Source organism: Dicentrarchus labrax, unplaced genomic scaffold, assembly GCF_905237075.1.
Source record: "Dicentrarchus labrax unplaced genomic scaffold, dlabrax2021, whole genome shotgun sequence".
Classification (NCBI taxonomy): Eukaryota; Metazoa; Chordata; class Actinopteri; family Moronidae; genus Dicentrarchus; species Dicentrarchus labrax.
In genome coordinates this window covers 13,391,130-13,410,182 of record NW_026136718.1, presented here as the reverse complement: position 1 = coordinate 13,410,182, position 19,053 = coordinate 13,391,130, and the positions used below count along the sequence as shown (strand labels likewise).

Below are 19,053 nucleotides of genomic sequence, written 5' to 3'. Positions count from 1 at the left end.
GTGCACATACTTTGAAGTACAGTTTTTATCAGGTTTCCAGAAGATTTAGGTAATATGTGGTACCCATAATCTCAGCCAGGTTTCCACCAACTAAAGAAATAATAGTCACTGTTAAGCAGTCTGTATCAGTGATTAGGGCTAGTAGTGTTGCTCTTGAACATAAAGGAAAAATAATCACTGACTTGCAAAGCTGACGAGCCACATGTGATAAGCCACATAATTCCTTTTTGAAAATGTCACCATGCTAATTTCTGCCCTGGTTGTTATCAGTTTTTGCACAGCAGTTGTATTTATCTCCGAACCACGAGTCATCTTTTTGCTTGGTTTGTTTCAAAGCTTAAAATAGTGTATGAAATTCTGTGAACCTTTTCAGATTCCACATATACTTTAAGTTGGGTGTGATATGTTTCAGTTCTGCAATTTATATTGACAGACAACAAATGATGCATTTTATTTCACTTCAACTGCTGATTTACTTGTGAAAGCATAGTCGCCAGGCTGTTAGCAATGTGTATTATCCATGTACTGATACATTTTCATATTAGCATTGGCAGTGTGTTGGCTGTACCAGGCACTGCGGCAGGAAACTAATCCTCATGTTAAATTGTGTTCGACTGTGAAAATAAACGCACTTTGTCTGTCTGCCAGACAAAAACAATAGTTCCTTCTTTTCTTAAGTTGTAATGTACAATGTTTTTGTGTTGTGGAGACCGGTCACCCTTCAACCCCAGTTGCCTCTTTCAATTGTTGTGACTACAACAACAAAGGGCTTAGGAGTAGATGGAATCTAATTATCTTCATTACTCTCTCTATTTCTGACCTACAGGGCTTACAGCAAGCTCGGCCATGATGTAATCATCATGTGACGACTGGTTGTTGATATATGGTCCGCTGTCTCCGGGATCTGTGCTGATATGTTGTTTTCTCACTCCTCATTCCAGGCGTTGCTCACTCTGCTTAGACTGTCAAGCCTATTCACCGTTCACACAGTTTTTTTAGACGAATAGATAGAATATCATATTTAATTGGGCTGCACACAAGCAGCAATATATTTGGAGTAAACAGGATCCCATGATAGTGGCTGTCATGCTATTTAACTTAAAAAAAAATGTGTGGACAAAGAAAAAGTGACATTTTATTAGTTTCAATGTTGTAAAAAACATTTAAAATATCTTTATATTCAAATAACTAACATTTGTTTTTGTTTGCACCCCTGTCAACGTCTTTCCCATCTACCTCTCTTCTCACAACATGCTTAACATTTCTTTCTTTCTCTCTCTTTCTCCCTCTCCGTCCTCAGTTCAGCCAACTGGAGCCGGTGCTCAGCAGCGGGATGAAGAGTGCTGGTGAAAGCTATAAGGCCGAGCGCTGGCTACTTCACAGCTTACAGGTTCACATGCTGTCGGCTCAACTCCGACCTCTGCTCCGGCATCTGGGACATACGCGTAAATACTATAATGGTGAGTTTCACAGTAAGGGTCCAGAAGACGTCTGTCTGAAGTTTAAAATAAAATAAGAAGCAGCTGAAATGACTCTTTTTTTGTTACTCAGTTCCCTCATTCTCTGTTTCTGTTTGACTTTCTCTCCTCTCTTTCACTTTTCTCCTTGTGTCTGCACTCATGTCCTATTCATTTATCACATCTCTCATTATCTTATCTTCTCTAACCCCTTTTTGTTTATTTCCCCTCGTCTCTTCCTTTCAGATGATGCCTTTCTGCTGAGTGAGCCCCATGTGACCGCCATGTTCCAGTGTCTGGAAGCTGTGGAGCAGAATAACCCCAAACTACTGGCCCAAGTAGACACTGTTGGGGTGGGTCTTGTGAATAAAGTCGTTCTACTTAACTGCATTTATATCTCATCCATTATTATTTTGTTGTTAATGTTTATATGTGTTATTACTTGTGTTTTCCATTTTTTGTTTTGTCGCTGTGTTCTCACAATTTTAGGGGGGGGCATTTGAGATTTAACCTTACCCTGTTTTATCTCTTCCTTGTCACCCACCAGCTGTCCCCTCTAAAGGGCCCACCGTGTCTGGGCCTGTTGAAGAGCCAGAGCCTGTGTGTGTTGCCAGGGTCTGGAGGGGCTTGGAGGAGCGCTGACTCAGCTCTCAGAGGAGACTCTCTAAATCGCAGACTCACCACCTCCAACTGCTCCCTCAGAGAGGCAGTTGCCACCAGCCACAACTCTGGGAACACTATGGGAGTCGGATCCCAAAACAGCAACAGCACAAGTGAGGAGAGGGTGGAGGGGTGACAAATGTAGTTTTCAAATGGGTTTTGTGGATTTATTCATATTATGCTTTTTATGTATAGTTTCCTCCTATTTAGCTGAATGCTTAACCAGTTTGGGTCATGGGGGTTAAAATGTGGAACTTTGTTCTTTGTATTTTGCCACATCTAGGTTTGTGGTTGATTTTAAGAACAGAAATTCTTCAAGGTCCTTCCACAAAAAGATTTCAGATCCCAGAAAACAGCGTGGAACAGACATCATGTTGTCTCTAGTCAAAGATTTTAGGGTTATACACGAATCAAATGAAGGAAAATGGTCACTATTCTGTAGTCAGTACATACAGGGCTACAAGGGGCGGCGTGGGGGGATGGCACTATGAATGCACTACAGTTTGGATGTGAATAGACTGACTGACTTAACCATACAGAGGCCTGATTGTTTTTAAACAAGGTCAGTTATTGAAGAATGTGTTGATACATCCTCCTAAACTCAATGTCCCGAACGAGCTGTACACACAAAAATGAATAAAACTGTTTTTGAGTGGTTTTCCTAAACACATTATAACATGATTGTTACTTTTTGATCTGTAAGCAAGCCCTCAGCAAAGTGTGAGCAATTGAAAAGGGAGTGACAGAGAAGCAGGCCCTTTCTATTGTTGAATCTATTGTTTTGCAGACACTACCTCTCCAGCCAGCAGCGTGGGAGCTCCCTGGGTGTGTGTGTCCAGGCCTGGGGAGAGTGAGCGGGGTGTGACGCCCCCTCCTGGCCCTGTCCCTGTCCCTTGCATATCCCTCACAGAGTCCCCCTCGCCCACCTCCCTTCAGCCTGAGGCTGGGGACTCTGGTGATGGCGAGTATGACGACGGTCCGGAGTACCTGGCTATTGGTAACCTGGGGCAACGCAGTCGGCGTGATTCTCGAAGCTCCACCCACAGCAGTGACCAGGGCGAGACCCAGCAAAAGTCCCTGCAACAGGGTTCCGTGGTTCCACCTCCACCGAGGCGCTCATCTTTTTCAGAGGGTCAGAGGGGGCCGGGTCGGGGGTCCCAAGGACACACACGCTCTTTTTCTGACACGGGCATCCATCAGAAACTCAGGAACGGTAAGTAAACTTGGACATCAACCGATAGCTGTATGACAATCGCTGGGGCTAACAAAACTTCACAAAGAAGTGGTTGACAAGCAACTGTATTCATTTCTTATTTTAAATAGGTTCATTGAAGACTTAATATTTCTCCAGCATCAGAGAGACCTCAAAAAGTCTGCTAACAAGTTAGCTTAAATATCTTGGAAGCACAAGTATTTGTGCAGTAAAACTGTATAATTCATGTTCAATCTGCAGCAGATATGATTGAGCATCTAGTCCAGTTTTACCTTCTTGATGTGTAATCAGGATGGTATCCTAGAGCAGTTACATGAAAGTAAATATACGGCATATTTACTATAGTGGTGAACTGCAGCTTTTCACAGTTATTAGGGGGTTTATTTCTTCCTCAATCCTCAGTGTGCTGCATGTCTACAGGCTTAAATTTTCATAATGTCTGGGAATTTATTACTTTAGCCTGAGCCTTCAGCTTCCTGCAGGTGATGGAAACATCCCTGGTTAAGTATTCCTTTTCTTGCATGTTTGCATAAAATGAAGGTGAGATTTAGATTTGGGTGCACCTACATAGTCTGTGTGTATTTATAGCTCTGTAAGATGTGGGTAGGCCACTTTCTTTCTCGGAAGGTGCTCACTTCCTGTCTGATGGTTTTCAATGTTTTTCGAATCAACATCTCTATTCTTCTTGGCTTGAGGTAACTTTCTCTCTTTATGCTCTATCTCTTTTTCCCCTCTCTCTTTCTACTGTTTGCGCAAAGGAGGGGGCCACCGAAAAATCACCATAATAATAGAAGATCCGGTAGCAGGTTGGCAGTGCAGTTCCACTGTGCTCCATCATTTGACCCCCCCTCCCACCCCTGTTTTCTTATTCCCCCTGCATGCTGATGAACGCGCTCCATCCTTCTCATTTCAAGTCTTGTCTTCAGCTCATAATTTTGGTGTTTGACATTTGTGTTTAAACAGTTTTTGTTATTTGTTACTGAGGTCAAATTGATATGATGAAGCCATGACTGATCTCTTTTGTTGTTGTGCTAGTTTTTCTTCATACACACATTTTTTGAATTACCTATCAGGGTTTTATTTAAATTATCATAGAAGTTACATATAAACTGTGTGTAGATCATGATCCCTGATGGGTGTACGTACAAGATTTTACTCTACCAATGTATAAATAGATATGTATCACTTCTGAATATCTACATCACTAATTCAAGTCATAATCCTTACAAAGGTCAGCAGTCATGTTTTTGTTTCTGCATGCAATAAAATGAATCATCTCCATAGATTGTATTGATTGTTTGACACAAAGACAAAGATAAAGTCAAAAAAGCCTTTAACCTGCTTTGTGTATGAATAATGATGCATGTTCGCATCAATTTTAAAGAATTGAAGTGTTTATTTTAGTGACTCTGGCAATTAGGTGATAAGAGGCCGTGCACTATTTGTCTCTCAGAATCGGCAGTGGATGGCTGTATGAAGGACTACAGCCCTTTCTCACCTCAGCACAGCGATGCCAGCACCCCCAGTTCCCTCTACATGGAGTCCCGTGAGTTTTCCGATTTTCACTTTGCAGGACTTTTCTGCTTTTACATTGATGTTGTAGATCCTGTTGCACTTACAAATTATTGCAATAGTAGATTAAACTTTTATTCTGGGATTGTTAGATGTTAATGTGAGAAAATATGGGAGGGAGTTGGACAGGCAAGCTGAAATGTTTCTTGAAGAAAATTGAGTTTTCAGTTCCTGAATGTGAATGTAGCAAGCGCGTCAGCTGATCTATAAATGTGACACTCTGGACCTGAGCAGGAAGATCATAGAAAGGTTGATGTTTTATTGGACACAGTATTTATAGTGAAATTCTGCTTATCTGACTCACTGCATCTGCGTCTTTATGGTTTAGATAATAGCGTGCAGTTGGATTTTGGCAAACTTAGAGCATTTTATTTTGTTCAGTTTCTATGACGTGACAGATTAAATAACAAATTAAATAATGCATTAATACATGAAAACATTACAATTTGTCTTTACTGTTTCTGTTTTGTGTATTGGTGTCACACATTTTTCTGTGTTTTTGTGTCTTCAGATGGGTCCCAGTGCAGCAGCATTTCAGATGGTATGTTCAGGAAGCCGTCGGAGGGTCAGAGCCTCATCAGCTACCTGTCAGAGCAGGACTTTGGCAGCTGTGCTGACCTGGAAAAGGTCAGGAGTTGGTCAATTTGAACTCATGACTAATTCTAACTAGTCTTTTGATATTTTGATCTTTTGATCAGCCAATCAATCAATCATTAACTTTACAAAGTGTTGCAGTTCAAAAAGCTTTACATATGCAAATTTGTATTTAAAAGAACTTACTACCAAAATTCTGCAAAAGCTGATAATAAAAGCTTTCGAAAAGGTATAATGTTGAACTTATTATGTTGGATGACTTAAAAGTTAGACTTAGTTTCTGCTTGATTCATATTTTCCCTGTCTTCTGTAGGAGAACGCTCATTTCAGCATTTCCGAGTCCCTTATTGCTGCCATCGAGCTGATGAAGTACAACCTGCGGCGTCAGGAGGAGGAAGGCGAGGAGGAGGGAGACAGCGACTGTGAGATTCAGCAGCTCAAACAGAAGATCCGCCTGCGTAGGCAACAGATCCGACGCAGCCGTCTGCCGCCCTGCGCCGCCTCCCAGCACAGTAAGGCAACGTTTTTCTTTATATGATTCTACATTGACTAAGAAATTATTAGTTGATCACTTACAAATACATACATGTGCTTTCAATTACTAGACATTTGTAGAAAATATAGTCCTAGTAACTTTCAAAAATATATTTTCAGATATAATAATCACTAGATTATTAGAGCTACTTACTCAAAAATTGTGGTGCCAGGTTCGCTGTGATTTGGTTTGGTATGTGTACTTTTAGCCATGTCCATTAATATATTGTATATGATTAGTTAAGACAATCCATGACATGTAGTTCACCAATTTGGGTCTCAAGTCTTTCAACTACCTCAGTAGACTAACCTCACTGCATCAATGTGGCATTTGCTACAGTTGATTTCTGTTCTTTATTTATGTTTCTCATTCTTTGTTTTGCCCCTTGTCTCATTCCTCCTCTGCAGTTTTCCACTCCACTGACAGCGGTGGATCCAGGAGGAGCTCTCAGGACTCCTGCCAGGGCCTGTCTGACTCTGGCTCAGCTGAGGAGGTGGAGGAGTGCGAACTACAAGGTAGAGAGAGGAAATGAGGGAAGCTTCTGAAGATTTATCATTTGTCTGTGTGAATGAGTCTGTTTTTGTTCTGGTCATAATTCATAACCTCATTACCACACTTTCTTCATGTTGCTCACCGAGCATGTCATGCTTTACCATGGACCATAAACATGGAGGCCTGAGTACAAAAGTCACAGAATGGTAGTCTGTAGTGTTAGTGAAATGGTTTCATTGGCGTCACAGACCTTACAGTCATGTGAGTTGGCAAATGAAGGATTTATATGGTCCTGATAAGGGTTGTTTGATCTGGAAAAGCTTCTGGTATGTTCCAGGCAGTGTTCACTAAGTCATTTTGAGACATTTTGATTGAATAGATGTCAATTTCTGTTTTGTGTGACAAATGGTAACACAAGAGACTAATAGTCACTAACATAAAAATATATCCGAACATGGATTGCTTTGATACTATTAACATGGGTTATGGGTTTTCAAATGTGCATGTACTTTGTATTTGTGTATAACTGCAATTCTCAGTACTGCGGTGTGAGCACACAAAGTTTGTTGTATCTTGGGGCTGTATAACTGCATGACTTCCACATGTACTGTATCAGTGCAGTATACTGTACTGTTCTGCCTGTGACACTGACACACAGCTCTGTGGAGTGTTGAAAATGTTTGTGCTTGTGGTGACGGTTGTGCTGAGTGTTAGTTTCTGTCTCTCAGATGGCTGTGAGGGTCAGTCCCTGCTGGCGGTGTCTCAGAACGGCCTCTCCCTGTCACTCGCCTCCCTCTTCTCAGGTATCTAAAGGCTGGACGGGTGGACGAGGCTCCACAGCTACATACAGACTGTTTACTGTGGCGGTGCTCCTCTGGGAGGAGGCTAATGGCTCCAATCCAAACTGAGAATTTTGCGTCTTTTAGTCCCTTCTGCTAAACTGGGTGGCACTTCAACCATAACTCCACCATTTTTAGTTCTTTATCGCACATTTTTTTTTTATCTTTATTTAATCATACTGATTGGTTTTGCACAAATCTTCCAGTGTACACAACTCTCAGTGAGTTGAAGACACTTAGAATACCAATAATATATATATATATATATATATATATATTATTACTTTTTAGTAAATCCATGGACTGACTTTCACTTTTGATTCTGCATGACTGTATGTATTTGCACTTGAGGTCATGCAAAACCAGCCTGAAAAAAAGGGAATGAGAACTGCTAAAATGATGGCCAAAGTACTATACAAACTGTTTTCACAAAAGCATAACTAAAGAATTATTTTTAAATTAACAGTAAGACCAACATTACTAACATTTAATATTGGGTTGATTTACTAATTTAAAATTGTTTAGCCCAAAGGGAGTCTATTGAAGAATCACAAGTAGCTGAAAATATACATGTTTTTGGACAGAAGATATCTGTATGATTGTCAAAAGATGGGAAGATGATCCAGTACTGGTGCATTAATTTGAAATTTGTAAAAGTTGGTAATAAACACCATCCTGAGGCCAACTACTTCAATTTAAAACCATTTTAGTCTTTACCAGGAGGGTAATCAGTTAAGATGTTTTCACCCTTTGTCTTTGTAATCAGTGACCGTGTTATTCAGATGAAAAAGATCTTTTTTCCTTGTATGGCTTTCCAGTATCCTACAAAAAATGTGTCTTAGCAGGTTTTCAGTTTGGAGTCGGTCCAGCTGCCTCCTCGCCTCAGCTGAATTGTGCACTTGGCTGTTTGTGTTGTTGCTTGTTGCTCAGTGCTCCAGGGTTTTGGTGGTGCGGTTGGATAAATGTGCCTGTACGTGTCAGAGTTTAGTTTCATTCTGTGGCGTCTGTAGCTACAGGGATTATTAACTTGATTAATTCATCTATTCATCCCCACCCCATTATTCATATAATCTCCAAGGCGACTCCAGTGAGAATGAGGTGTGATTGCTGTCACACACACATCATTCCACCTTGGTGTTCTTTTCAAATTGTGAAGTCAATATTAGTTGTCTCTAAAAAACGGGGTACTTTGTATGACTGCTGATGGCAGAATGTGATGGCAAAGTGATCATTTTATCAGCAGCCCACTGGCTGATTTGTATGAAACGGTCTATAAACATGAGTAATTACAGTTGGACAACATACAAATATCACATTGTGAGGCAGTATAAGACCAGATATTGCTCTTTGGATTTTGGTCATGGTGATATTGTGATGTTGATAAAAATGTCACGTTTTCCTGCATTAAGTGATACATTTTTCTGTTTATGTTCAACTGTTTCAGCTTAATGAAAAGAACATTGAATGCATCTAGCCTAATAATCCCAAATGATTTACACATAATTACATCCCTTATTCAAAATAAATAACTTAACTTAAATTTAACCAAAATCCTTCAACCTAATCTTAATCCTATTGAATTTAAACCTAAATCATGTCTGTGATTGCATTTTAGTACTGATTAGCTGAAAATACGAATTGAAAGTTACTGTAACAGCATTCTTGCCTAATGCCAGTGATCAAATATTCCTCTCAAGCTCAGTTACTCTGCACTGACTGTGCTGCAGTTATGCATTATACAAAATCACCAAAAATCATCACTGTGCCCTTTCTGCTCTTATCTGCTTGTTGCTGTGTGCCACTGATGAACATCCTCCTGTGCCTGTAGTATTGAACTGTAAGTGCAGGCCGATGATATTCACACAGACCAATGCTATAGCCAATCTGATTAGTGTTTATGCAAGAACTTATTGATTTATATATTTTTATTTTGTATTTTTTTTTACAATCATTCCAATTTTAACAATTTTAGCACATAAACAGCCAAAGGCAGTTGTTGAACCCTGCAGCTGACTAACTTGCTCAAACAGATTTTGGACTTTGACTGATTGAAACCCAGAAGCTTTCTGGATCTAACCAATGTTTTACATGAATTAACAAGAATGTTGATCTTCTGATAGCAAGAAGCTGTTCATACAAGAATTCATACAGGCATTTCTTCTATTCTACCAAACCTGTGCTGCTTAATGTCTTTGCTTACATGTTGTTTGTTGAGTGTTAGCATATGTGGTAGCAATGCTCTGCCTTTGAATCTCTGGCTTTCCTGCATGCTACCTGCTAAATTACATTTAAAACATGCTTGAATTTAATCAGAGATGTGATTTGGCTTTTAGGGACTTTTAGTTCTGTATCTTTAAGGAGAGTTTTTTTTTTTTTTTTTTTTTTGTGTGTCCCTAATCACATTTTTCTTTAAACAAAAAAAGTTGCTTAGCTGTAGCAAATAGTGCCATTTGTGGAAAAATGAATGCCATCCACCAGCCAACTGCTGCTTAATTTTGCTTTGGAAGTTTGTTCCAGACAAATTCATCCCGTCTTACAGTTAACAGTATTTCCAATTGAACAAATCATAAAAATTTGATATTATTATACAAGTATTAAGCAAGTATCTATGGCTGGTGGATACAACTAATACACTGCTCCTAAGGAGTTAAATCTCTTTTAGTTTACAATTGCTTTGTCTTCCAGATGCAGACATTAAGCGCAGCGTAAGCTCCAGCGGCAGGTCTTTTCTCAGTTCAGAGTCCATGTAAGTAACATTTCCTGTTTCCCTTCATCAGAGACCTTCATTTAAATTTTAAAAGAATTAGCAGTTAATATGAACCACATTGGGGATTTTATGTCCGCTAAAGAGAAACACATATTTCTAAAATAATATTGTATATTCTGTCCTCCTTTTTCAGCTCTCCATCCTTCCTCCAGTCTAACTCAGCTGAGTCAGTAGCCATGGGTTTACTCAGGCAGTTTGAGGGCATGCAGCTTCCTGCAGCCTCTGAGCTCGACTGGCTGGTCCCAGAACACGACGCTCCACAGAAGGTACAGCATCTTACACATGGCACTGAACATACAATAAGATTAAAAGGTAAAAACTTAATGTGGAGTATTTGGGACTCTTCCAAATGTACTTCCTGTTATTCACACAACAGAACTGAACTTTGAATTCACTCAGCATCTTCGCTCTCTCCTAGCTGCTGCCCATACCTGACTCTTTGCCGATCTCGCCTGATGATGGCGAACACGCCGACATCTACAAGCTGAGGATTCGGGTTCGAGGAAACCTAGAGTGGGCGCCGCCCCGACCGCAGATCATCTTCAATATTCATCCCGCTCCAAAGTGAGTCCACACCAGGTTTTACCTCGGTTTAATCTGCCATTCACTTGTCATCACTTGTTATCTCTTTCATGACAAATACCACAGAGTTGGCGTAAATATTTGCTAATGAAATGCAAATTACAGTAGAATTGACTCGGTGAGCCTAAAGCATTTTAAATGATTGAGGCTTTTCTGGTTCAGAAACGGCTGTAGGCTTAATCTCTTTATGTAACACCTCTTATAATAACTATGTGGAGACAGCAAGACCTTGGAGCAAAACTTTAAGTCTTTCCTCTCCGGTTTGGCATCCACATCAGATACAGCTTCCCGAAAAGGCCCAAGGAGATGTTGCTTGAAAAATTGCAAATATTTATTCATGCTTATTTATTGCTTCTGACGGCACAAATCACGCAGACATCTACAAGCTTTCACATTCGCACACACAGAACAAAAGACCGACATAAGTGGCTGTAATGTAACATGTTTTGAGCTCTGCAAGATGTTTATTTTTGCCCACTGTCCTCGCTCTTTGTCCTTTGTTTAATCTTTGTTGTTGTGACTTTTTTTTCCCTGTCAGGAGGAAGATAGTTGTGGCTAAACAAAACTACCGCTGCGCTGGCTGTGGCACCCGCATTGACCCAGGTATGACTAGTACAGAAGTACACATCTCTATTAATCAAACAAAAGTCTGTTTACATTCAGTTTCAGTTCTTGTTTTTTTTGTGTGCAACTATAAGACTTTTTTCCCAACTTTGTGGCATTTCCCTTTTATGTGTAGAAATGCTATGCAGAGATTTTTGTTCTCAGACACAGTATCACCCCCCCTTTTGTTTCTTCTGCCTCTCCACACTTCAGATTATATCAAGCGAATGCGTTACTGTGAATACCTCGGCCGTTACTTCTGCCAGTGCTGCCATGAGAACGCCCAGGCGGTGGTTCCTGGCCGAGTACTGAGGAAGTGGGACTTCAGCAAATACTATGTCAGCAACTTTGCCCGGGACCTGCTGAGCAAGATCGCGGGAGACCCGCTGTTCAACCCCAACGACATCAACAGTGGCCTGTACAAGAAGTTTAAAGCTCTGGAGACTGTCAGGGTGAGCACAGAGGCAGCAGCGGGATGGGAAATTCCACATTAACCAGAGGGTTCAAAATTCTGGCTATGTTAAGTTTTTTTTCCCCCCAGTAACTAGTGGGAATCCAACCAAAACAACCATTTTCAGTTCTGTCTGATAAACTGATGATTGTGTCATTTAAAATGGTACTGCGTTCTTTGAACATGAATTATCCTAATTATAATAGGGTGACCCTGAACTTGTGACTTATTTTGCTGCTTGAAATACTCAAATTATCTGTGTGGAAAACCAGAATGAATAGAACCATTTATGCTAATGACAACAAACAGTGAGGTGATACTGAGAAATAAACTTAATCTAATTCCCTCAGTAGCCGACATTAGTGCAAGACTGTGTGACACATACAGTACTTTAAGTATTAGAGTTTAATTATACAGCAGACCAAAGCAGTCACATGAGTAATGTATTCTCTGGGCTTTTGGTTGTTAGTCTATAAACACAAAATGTAATATTCAATCTAATTACTTTTGGTGTGCACTAACTTAATTTTAACAGTGTGATTTAAATTATATGATTAGACAGAATTGTGCTGAAAGAGCAAGAATACACTTTCATTGATGGATACAATCATACACAATTGTAGAAAAGTGTGTCAAGACAGCTTTTACCTACTGGGAAATAGAACGAGGAGACATTCAGACCTCAATCAGCTGGCAGGGACACTGAAACACTTAAATGTAATAACTGAACCTGGCCTCCCTCTTCCTTCCAACATGCATTCAACTGCAAAGCTGTGTGTTTCTGTTACTGTACAGTATATTAAAGTAACAAGATTATGTTTTCTCCATGTTGTTATTGTTTAGGTTTTGAGGGTGCAGCTGTTTCACATGAAAAATCTCTTCAAGACCTGTCGCTTTGCTAAAGAGTAAGATGTCTGCTTTTTTAGTTTCATAATCTTATCAAAATCTTGTGTGCACAAAAGTATAACATCCTTCGTGTGTGTGTGTGTCTGTGTGTCTGTGTCTGTGTGTGTCTGTGTCCCTCAGGGTGCTGGACCAGTTCGACAGCCTACCAGGTCACCTGACAGAAGACCTTCACCTATTTTCCCTCAATGACCTCACCGCTGTGCGCAACGGTGATCTGGCTCCCCGAATGAAAGAGCTGCTTAAACTTGGTACCATGCACGTAGCTGGCTGTGTGGTAAGATAACCGTTCTCTTTTTATCATGGAGAGCTTATCCAGTTAGTCTATTGCAGTGATAAAACACACTAAAACAAGAAGTAGGAAGTGGGTTATCCTAACGTATCAGGAACTGTTGTAATGTCAGCAAATAACCGGAGATTTGCAGCTAAATCAAATGTCTGTTTTTTTTTTTCTCTCACTTTGGCCTCGATCTCCCCCAGCTGTGCCAGGCAAAGGGTTTTGTGTGCGAGTTCTGTGGCAACGAAAAAGACATCATCTTCCCCTTCCAGCTTAACAAGTGCCAGCGCTGCGAAGGTGAGCCCTCTCTACTCGTGGCAGGCCTGGGCGGCTCGAGAGCCCCCTCCCCCAACCTCTCCATTCCACTTACCTGGAGAGACTGGAATATCCCCAAAGCTCGTAGGCTGGCAAAGGCCCTCTCCAAAGACAGGAGAGAGGGGGAGGGAGGGGAGGAGGATTTACAGCTAGATGTGAATGAAGGGGCGAAAGAAAGGGCTGACACAGCAGAAAAGAGACAGGGAAGAGGGGGGGTATTTCAAGCTTTCGCTCCTGGAAAACTGGTGAAAGCTTTCTCTTGGAATAAAAGCAATGAGGAAGAGCAGGAGATGATAAGAGGGACAGAACCAGAGAGAGAGGAGGAGACAAAGTGCAATAAAAGAGGAGAAGAGAGAGGAAATGGCAAACACAGGGAGGTATATAAGGCAAAGAGTAAGGAAAAGGGAGATGGTCTTGCAAAAAGGGAAAAGGTGAACTTATTAAAGGTTCTTCACATAGACAGACTAAAGAAGAGCATCTCCAAAGGAGACAGAAGTGACAGTGAAACATGCAGCAGCTTGGAAAGTCTAGATGAAGTAGGACAAGAGAGGAAAGGACGTTGGAAGATGTCAGGATTCGCAAGTCTTACCAAGGGTTTCTCAAAAATAGAAATAGAGGACGAAGCGACGACAGAAGTGAAAGAGGAAGAAAAAAGATGTTTGGGGAAAGTCACAGGAACTAAGCAGGAAGGAAGAGCCAGTTGGGAGGTCGGGGAGAATGATGACATTTCAGAAAAAGACCAAACAGCTGAAACTGAAAAACCTGGTGCAGAAAACGTGGAGAAATTTACATTTGGGAAATTGTTTAAACCTCGTCATCTATCAGCTATTTTGTCCAGAGCGAGGAGCAGGGGGGAAGAGGAGGAGGATAGAAGTGGGGAGAGTGATGGAAAAAGAGAGATGGATACTGATGAGGAACTGCCAGCAATCATTACCCAGACTACCTGGAGAGGTCGTAAAACTCGCAAAGCAAGGAGGGTAAACAGAGGCAGGAAGATCAGGGAAGGGGCAGAGGGCAGAGAGAGTGCTGAGATAGATGACATAGAGATAGATGACATAGAGATAGATGACATAGAGAAAGATGACATAGAGAAAGATGGAGGACAGAAGTAAGAGCAATTTAAAGAGAAACAGTATTTCAAGCTGCAAACGGTAAGGAACCCTTAAGACCTAGTGAACATGATCAGAGGATAAAACAGTAGCTTGTATTTGTCCTGATACTAATGACTGATTGATAACAGTTAACTGATTAGCTACACTAATCATATCAAGAAAAGTTCACTGTTTACATGTTTTTAACAGCGTTTATGGTCTGTAGATTCTTCCTTGTAGGGCTGCACAATTCCAACCACAGTCACATTGCTGAATATTTTGACAGATTTTTACAATAACCAGTAAACAGGTGTCACAGTTATTAAGTTATATTAACCGAATAGTTCCATATTTTGGGAACTATGCTTACATGCTTTGCAGATAGATGAGAAAATCGATACTATGTTTTCGAGAGTGTTATCGATCTTCTCGTCTTACGGCAGAAATGGCTTTCTGTGATGTTGTAAGAACAACAACAAATGAATTGTGCAGGCCTACCTCTGTTTTTCTGTCTCCCTCTTTAATCAAACTTTCCACACCATTTCCAACCGTCTGCTGGTTTTGAAACATTTCTCATTCTTCAGCCGTTCTCATTCGGTTCTCATTCTTTGCACTAGAGTGGTGTTTCTTGGCTTTGGCTCTGTGTTTGTGTCTGTTTGGCTTTCGGCACAGTTGCACAAGTGGTGGAGGGTAGATATTTGGCTGCAGTTCGGTGGTGGATGCCCTATGGCTTTGATTCCAGAGGTGTTGACTGATACTGAAATGGTCTTCAGTGGTTTAGTGTCCTGTCTTTGACTCTGAGCTCTGTACTGCTTTTGTCTTGGCCACAGAGATATTAAAGTACATTTACATTTACATTTCAGTTTGGACATTTGTAAGAGTTGTCTGTTCCCCTTGAGCCAGTACAAGAGTCCGTTTTTGTTCCAGTCGAGTTTAGCTGATTTCACTGAGTAGTTCATTCTCCGAGTCAGAGGTAGTGTTTCATTGACATTTAAACTCTTCCTCCAGCTTAGAGGAAACGGCGCCTGTTGTTACGCTGCCTCATCTGTGATTGTTTTGAAGCCATGTTGCTTTTTTTATTTTTAATTTTGTTGAAGGATGTCTTGTATTTTTCCAGGTGACTCACTGACATGTCAGAATGAATGTTTTAATTTATGCTTTTAGTTGCTTTTACATCTCACTGCTATTATTTAAGCTTCATCTTCATGTAAATATGAAATAAACACTGTTTTTGAATTTGAGTTGCCTGTCATTTTATCTGTCTTTCATTAAAAAAATGTTTTTTGTCACATAAACAATATCAGGGATTGTAGTCATAAATATCTGTTGGAGCAGATAAGTTAAGGCATTGAAGAGTTTTAAAGCACTTTTTGGCCTCTTTTAGAAGAATGGGAAGTGTCTGAACAGGTTTAGGGTGTGGTGTGCGCTTCCCAGGATATCAGCTTCCTTACATACCTGCTTCCTCCCGCCGTCTACCTCGCTGCCTTTAACTTCTGTCTTTTATACTCTGCTCCTCACCCTGCCTCCCTCAAAGTCTGTTTGTGATTGGCTGTTCCGTTGAAACATCACGCGTCACTGTCAGCAAACTGGTTTAACTGGTTAATTTCCATGAACACTGCAGGATTGTTTGGTTTAGCAGATGGGAGCTGTTATCTCCTTCTGTTGAGATGACACGCTTGCTCTGGAAAGGCTTTGAAGTGTCGCATTACTGAACCTTGTTTTTGTGATGTCCCCCCCCCCCTCCCCATTTCAGAGTGCCATGCGTGTTACCATCGCGGCTGCTTCCGGACAGGTAAAGACTGTCCTCGCTGTCAGCGGCTGGCAGAGCGGAGAGAGAGGATGGCGCGCAAAAACATGGAGGAACAAGAGGACGAAGGAGGTGGGACCTAGTGCCGGTAACAGAAGAAACTCAGACAAAAGGAGACGAGCACAATGCGACCATGATTGTAGTGACTGACCGCCTCTCTTTCCGTTCCATGTCCTCTCAGACCTGGGTGACAATACCTGCTGCAGACAGATGTTTTGATCTCAGTACATTGCCAGATGTGCAGGTTTTACTACATCAGGGCACCAGTAGTGTTGGTGTCATGTGAGTCTTCAGCTGGAACATGGCTAATATTGATTTTCAGATGCATTTAGTGTAAGATACGCCCCTTTCACACATGCACTTTACTCTGTGAGTAGCGGTAGTTTTGCGTGTGCCAGCGTCATATTTGAATCGGAAACTGAGCATTTAGCTACTTTTGCGGAGAGATGGCTCCGTCGCACATAAGTAAAATTGTAGGATTTGAACATTTTCGCACTTTGGCAACACCTAGTGGATGTAAAAAATTTAGTTAGTTAGCCAGTTATTCTGGCAAACCTGTATTTCTCCAAAAATAAGCTTTAAAATATTTTTTTGTTTGATTTTTGAATTGAGAATATTCCCCTTTTCCCCTTTTCCTTGTGACACAGTCTGGAAAAAATCGACACTTACAGAATTGTTTTGTATGAGAAATTTAACTATGAGAAAAAACCCTAGCCATGTTGCAGTAACTTCTTGGCACTTTGTCCCTCTGTGGTAAAACTAATATATTTGAGATTTAAGTCATTCAGGAAAATTTGTATTTACTTAGACTATTCTACCCAAGTTTGATATTTGTCCATCCTACAATTGCAGCTTCTGGCAACTGCTTCAACTCTTGGGATTTTTTTTTCTTTTTTGGCTACTGGCTTAGCTGAAGTTTGTTTTTGAGGCCTAAAATGGTAGGATTTTCTTTTCTTTTTTTTTAGATAATCAAATGGCACGTAAAAAGATTTTCAGTACAGTTACTGTATTTGAGCAGCCCTTCCCCTTCAGTTGAGGTTTTTATTTGAATTTGATAACATAGAAGATATTTAACTAATCCTTTCTTTTCCCTGCTCCTAACTGTCCTGTTTTAAGATATTTTAGCCATGCTTATGTGCCTCTGGGACCAATGAATTCAGACTGGTGGAGCTAGTGGAGTTGAATTTATAGATGGACTGGACTTCAGAAAGGGGTTTCAGCGTCAGTGTTGCAAATATTTTAAATGAAACCTGCTGTGTGTGTGTGTGTGTGTGTGTGTGTGTGTGTGTGTGTGTGTGTGTGTGTGTGTGTGTGTGTGTGTGTGTGTGTGTGTGTGTGTGTGTGTGTGTGTGTGTGTGTGTGTGTGTGTGTGTGTGTGTGTGTGTGTGTGTGTGTGTGTGTGTGTGTGTGTGTGTGTGTGTGTGTGTGTGTGTGTGTGTGTGTGTGTGTTGGGGGTTTTTACTAGAAAAAAGCCGTGTGGAATTGAGAGTGTGTGTGTATGCACACGTCTACCTGCTGTACATGCAGCCATGCACAAATGGCACCAGCCTAATCAGCACTTGCCTGTTTTCTAACGTTGTAGTTTTTGGAATAATGGAGAGAGTAAAGTTAATTGCACTGATCCTGTCTGTTGTTGTTGGAGGGGTGAGCTGGGACGTCACTCTTAGGGGGGGATTTCTCATGTTCGTTTCTAAGAACGTGAACCTTCACCGTGAAATGTTTTATGTTTCTTTTAATGAAGCTCCTGTCACCTGGGTTGCACTACATTGTGATTCCAACATAGAAGAGCCTACGTTTAGTAGATGATAGTTATAATTCTTAATGTGTAGCGAAATCATTATCAAAATGCATTAATATCCTCTTGGACGAGAAGAAAATACATTTAGAAAACTTTAGCTAAATGTTTTGTTTTCTTTCTTTCTTAGACTTTTAATCATTTGGTGACTCCTTAGGTTTGGCCACGCTGCTCTAGTACAAACTTTAGAGACACTTTACACTCGTTATGGCTGACTTTTTAAAAAAAAGTGAGGTTAGTTTTATTTTGTAAATCTAGGGCTTATTACCAAATGTCTGATTAGTGGCTCTATAGTGGGTTACATTATACCAGAGTATGAATATATGAAATTCATGCCATAGTTAATGATAGATAGAATGTTGTGGGAAGGCAAATATGCGACCCATTGATTGAATCAAACATTTCAGAAATAAGGTCGTTTTAGTCCTAAATACAATTTTATGTATTCCGACCTTTTCATGAATGAGGCTCCAGAGTATGTACCATCCTCAACAGACTTTGCTTTATGTGTACAGTCCCTCATGAGAGGAACACACTCTCATGAGACACTGCTTAAAGCAATACATGTGATATTTATGTCCCTAAGCCCTGGCAGACAATATTCCAGAGATAAACTGCACCCACGTCTTTTAGTTTTTAACCAGGCTGCTTTTTAAATGAAACACTGAACTCTTTAGCTCGCGGTTCCTGAATGAAGTGACTGCTCGACTCCACTGAAAACGCCTCCTCAACTCAGCACACTGTCCTTGGACTGCCTTTAACACGGAGGCGTGCGGAGGTTTAAAGTGCACTACAGATTAAAGTCTATTATTAAAAATGTTAATTATTGTTAATATGATTATTATTTGTGTTAATTTGCCTTTGTTCTGTAATTGTGTTGACAATAAAAGAATGGCCAGACTGTTGATGAGAGTTATTGTTGTTTTTTTGTTTAATTTAAAAAGAAATTAGTAAACTAAAGCAGGGCTGCAAATTACTAACTTAATCTGCAGATTATGTTCTTGGTCTAATGTTAAGATATTGGGTTTATTTTAATGTAAAACAAGGAAAAACTGCAAATTGTGTCAGTTGAGAACCAGAAACAGGATTTTTGGAATTAG

At 40.5% G+C, this 19,053-nt stretch overlaps 1 protein-coding gene across 6 annotated transcripts in view; it reads left to right on the top strand.

The window, feature by feature from the left end:
- Positions 1-18,858, top strand: part of rubcn (rubicon autophagy regulator) — a 22,564-nt gene extending 3,706 nt beyond the window's left edge. Inside the window, exons 4-22 of one of the 6 annotated variants that reach the window (XM_051375887.1) lie at positions 1,301-1,460; positions 1,704-1,810; positions 2,005-2,230; positions 2,905-3,330; positions 4,089-4,136; positions 4,784-4,876; positions 5,414-5,529; positions 5,810-6,008; positions 6,439-6,546; positions 7,252-7,326; positions 10,048-10,108; positions 10,263-10,395; positions 10,548-10,693; positions 11,250-11,314; positions 11,528-11,766; positions 12,609-12,670; positions 12,792-12,945; positions 13,149-13,242; positions 16,105-18,858. In XM_051375887.1, coding sequence (XP_051231847.1) covers positions 1,301-1,460; positions 1,704-1,810; positions 2,005-2,230; positions 2,905-3,330; positions 4,089-4,136; positions 4,784-4,876; positions 5,414-5,529; positions 5,810-6,008; positions 6,439-6,546; positions 7,252-7,326; positions 10,048-10,108; positions 10,263-10,395; positions 10,548-10,693; positions 11,250-11,314; positions 11,528-11,766; positions 12,609-12,670; positions 12,792-12,945; positions 13,149-13,242; positions 16,105-16,241 — 2,649 coding nt within the window. In that variant the 3' untranslated portion in view covers positions 16,242-18,858. Of the gene's footprint in view, positions 1-1,300; positions 1,461-1,703; positions 1,811-2,004; positions 2,231-2,904; positions 3,331-4,088; positions 4,137-4,783; positions 4,877-5,413; positions 5,530-5,809; positions 6,009-6,438; positions 6,547-7,251; positions 7,327-10,047; positions 10,109-10,262; positions 10,396-10,547; positions 10,694-11,249; positions 11,315-11,527; positions 11,767-12,608; positions 12,671-12,791; positions 12,946-13,148; positions 15,593-16,104 lie in introns of those variants that run through there. The other 5 variants (XM_051375889.1, XM_051375888.1, XM_051375883.1 and 2 more) reach the window with 5 other exon arrangements.
- Positions 18,859-19,053: the final 195 nt, after the last annotated feature.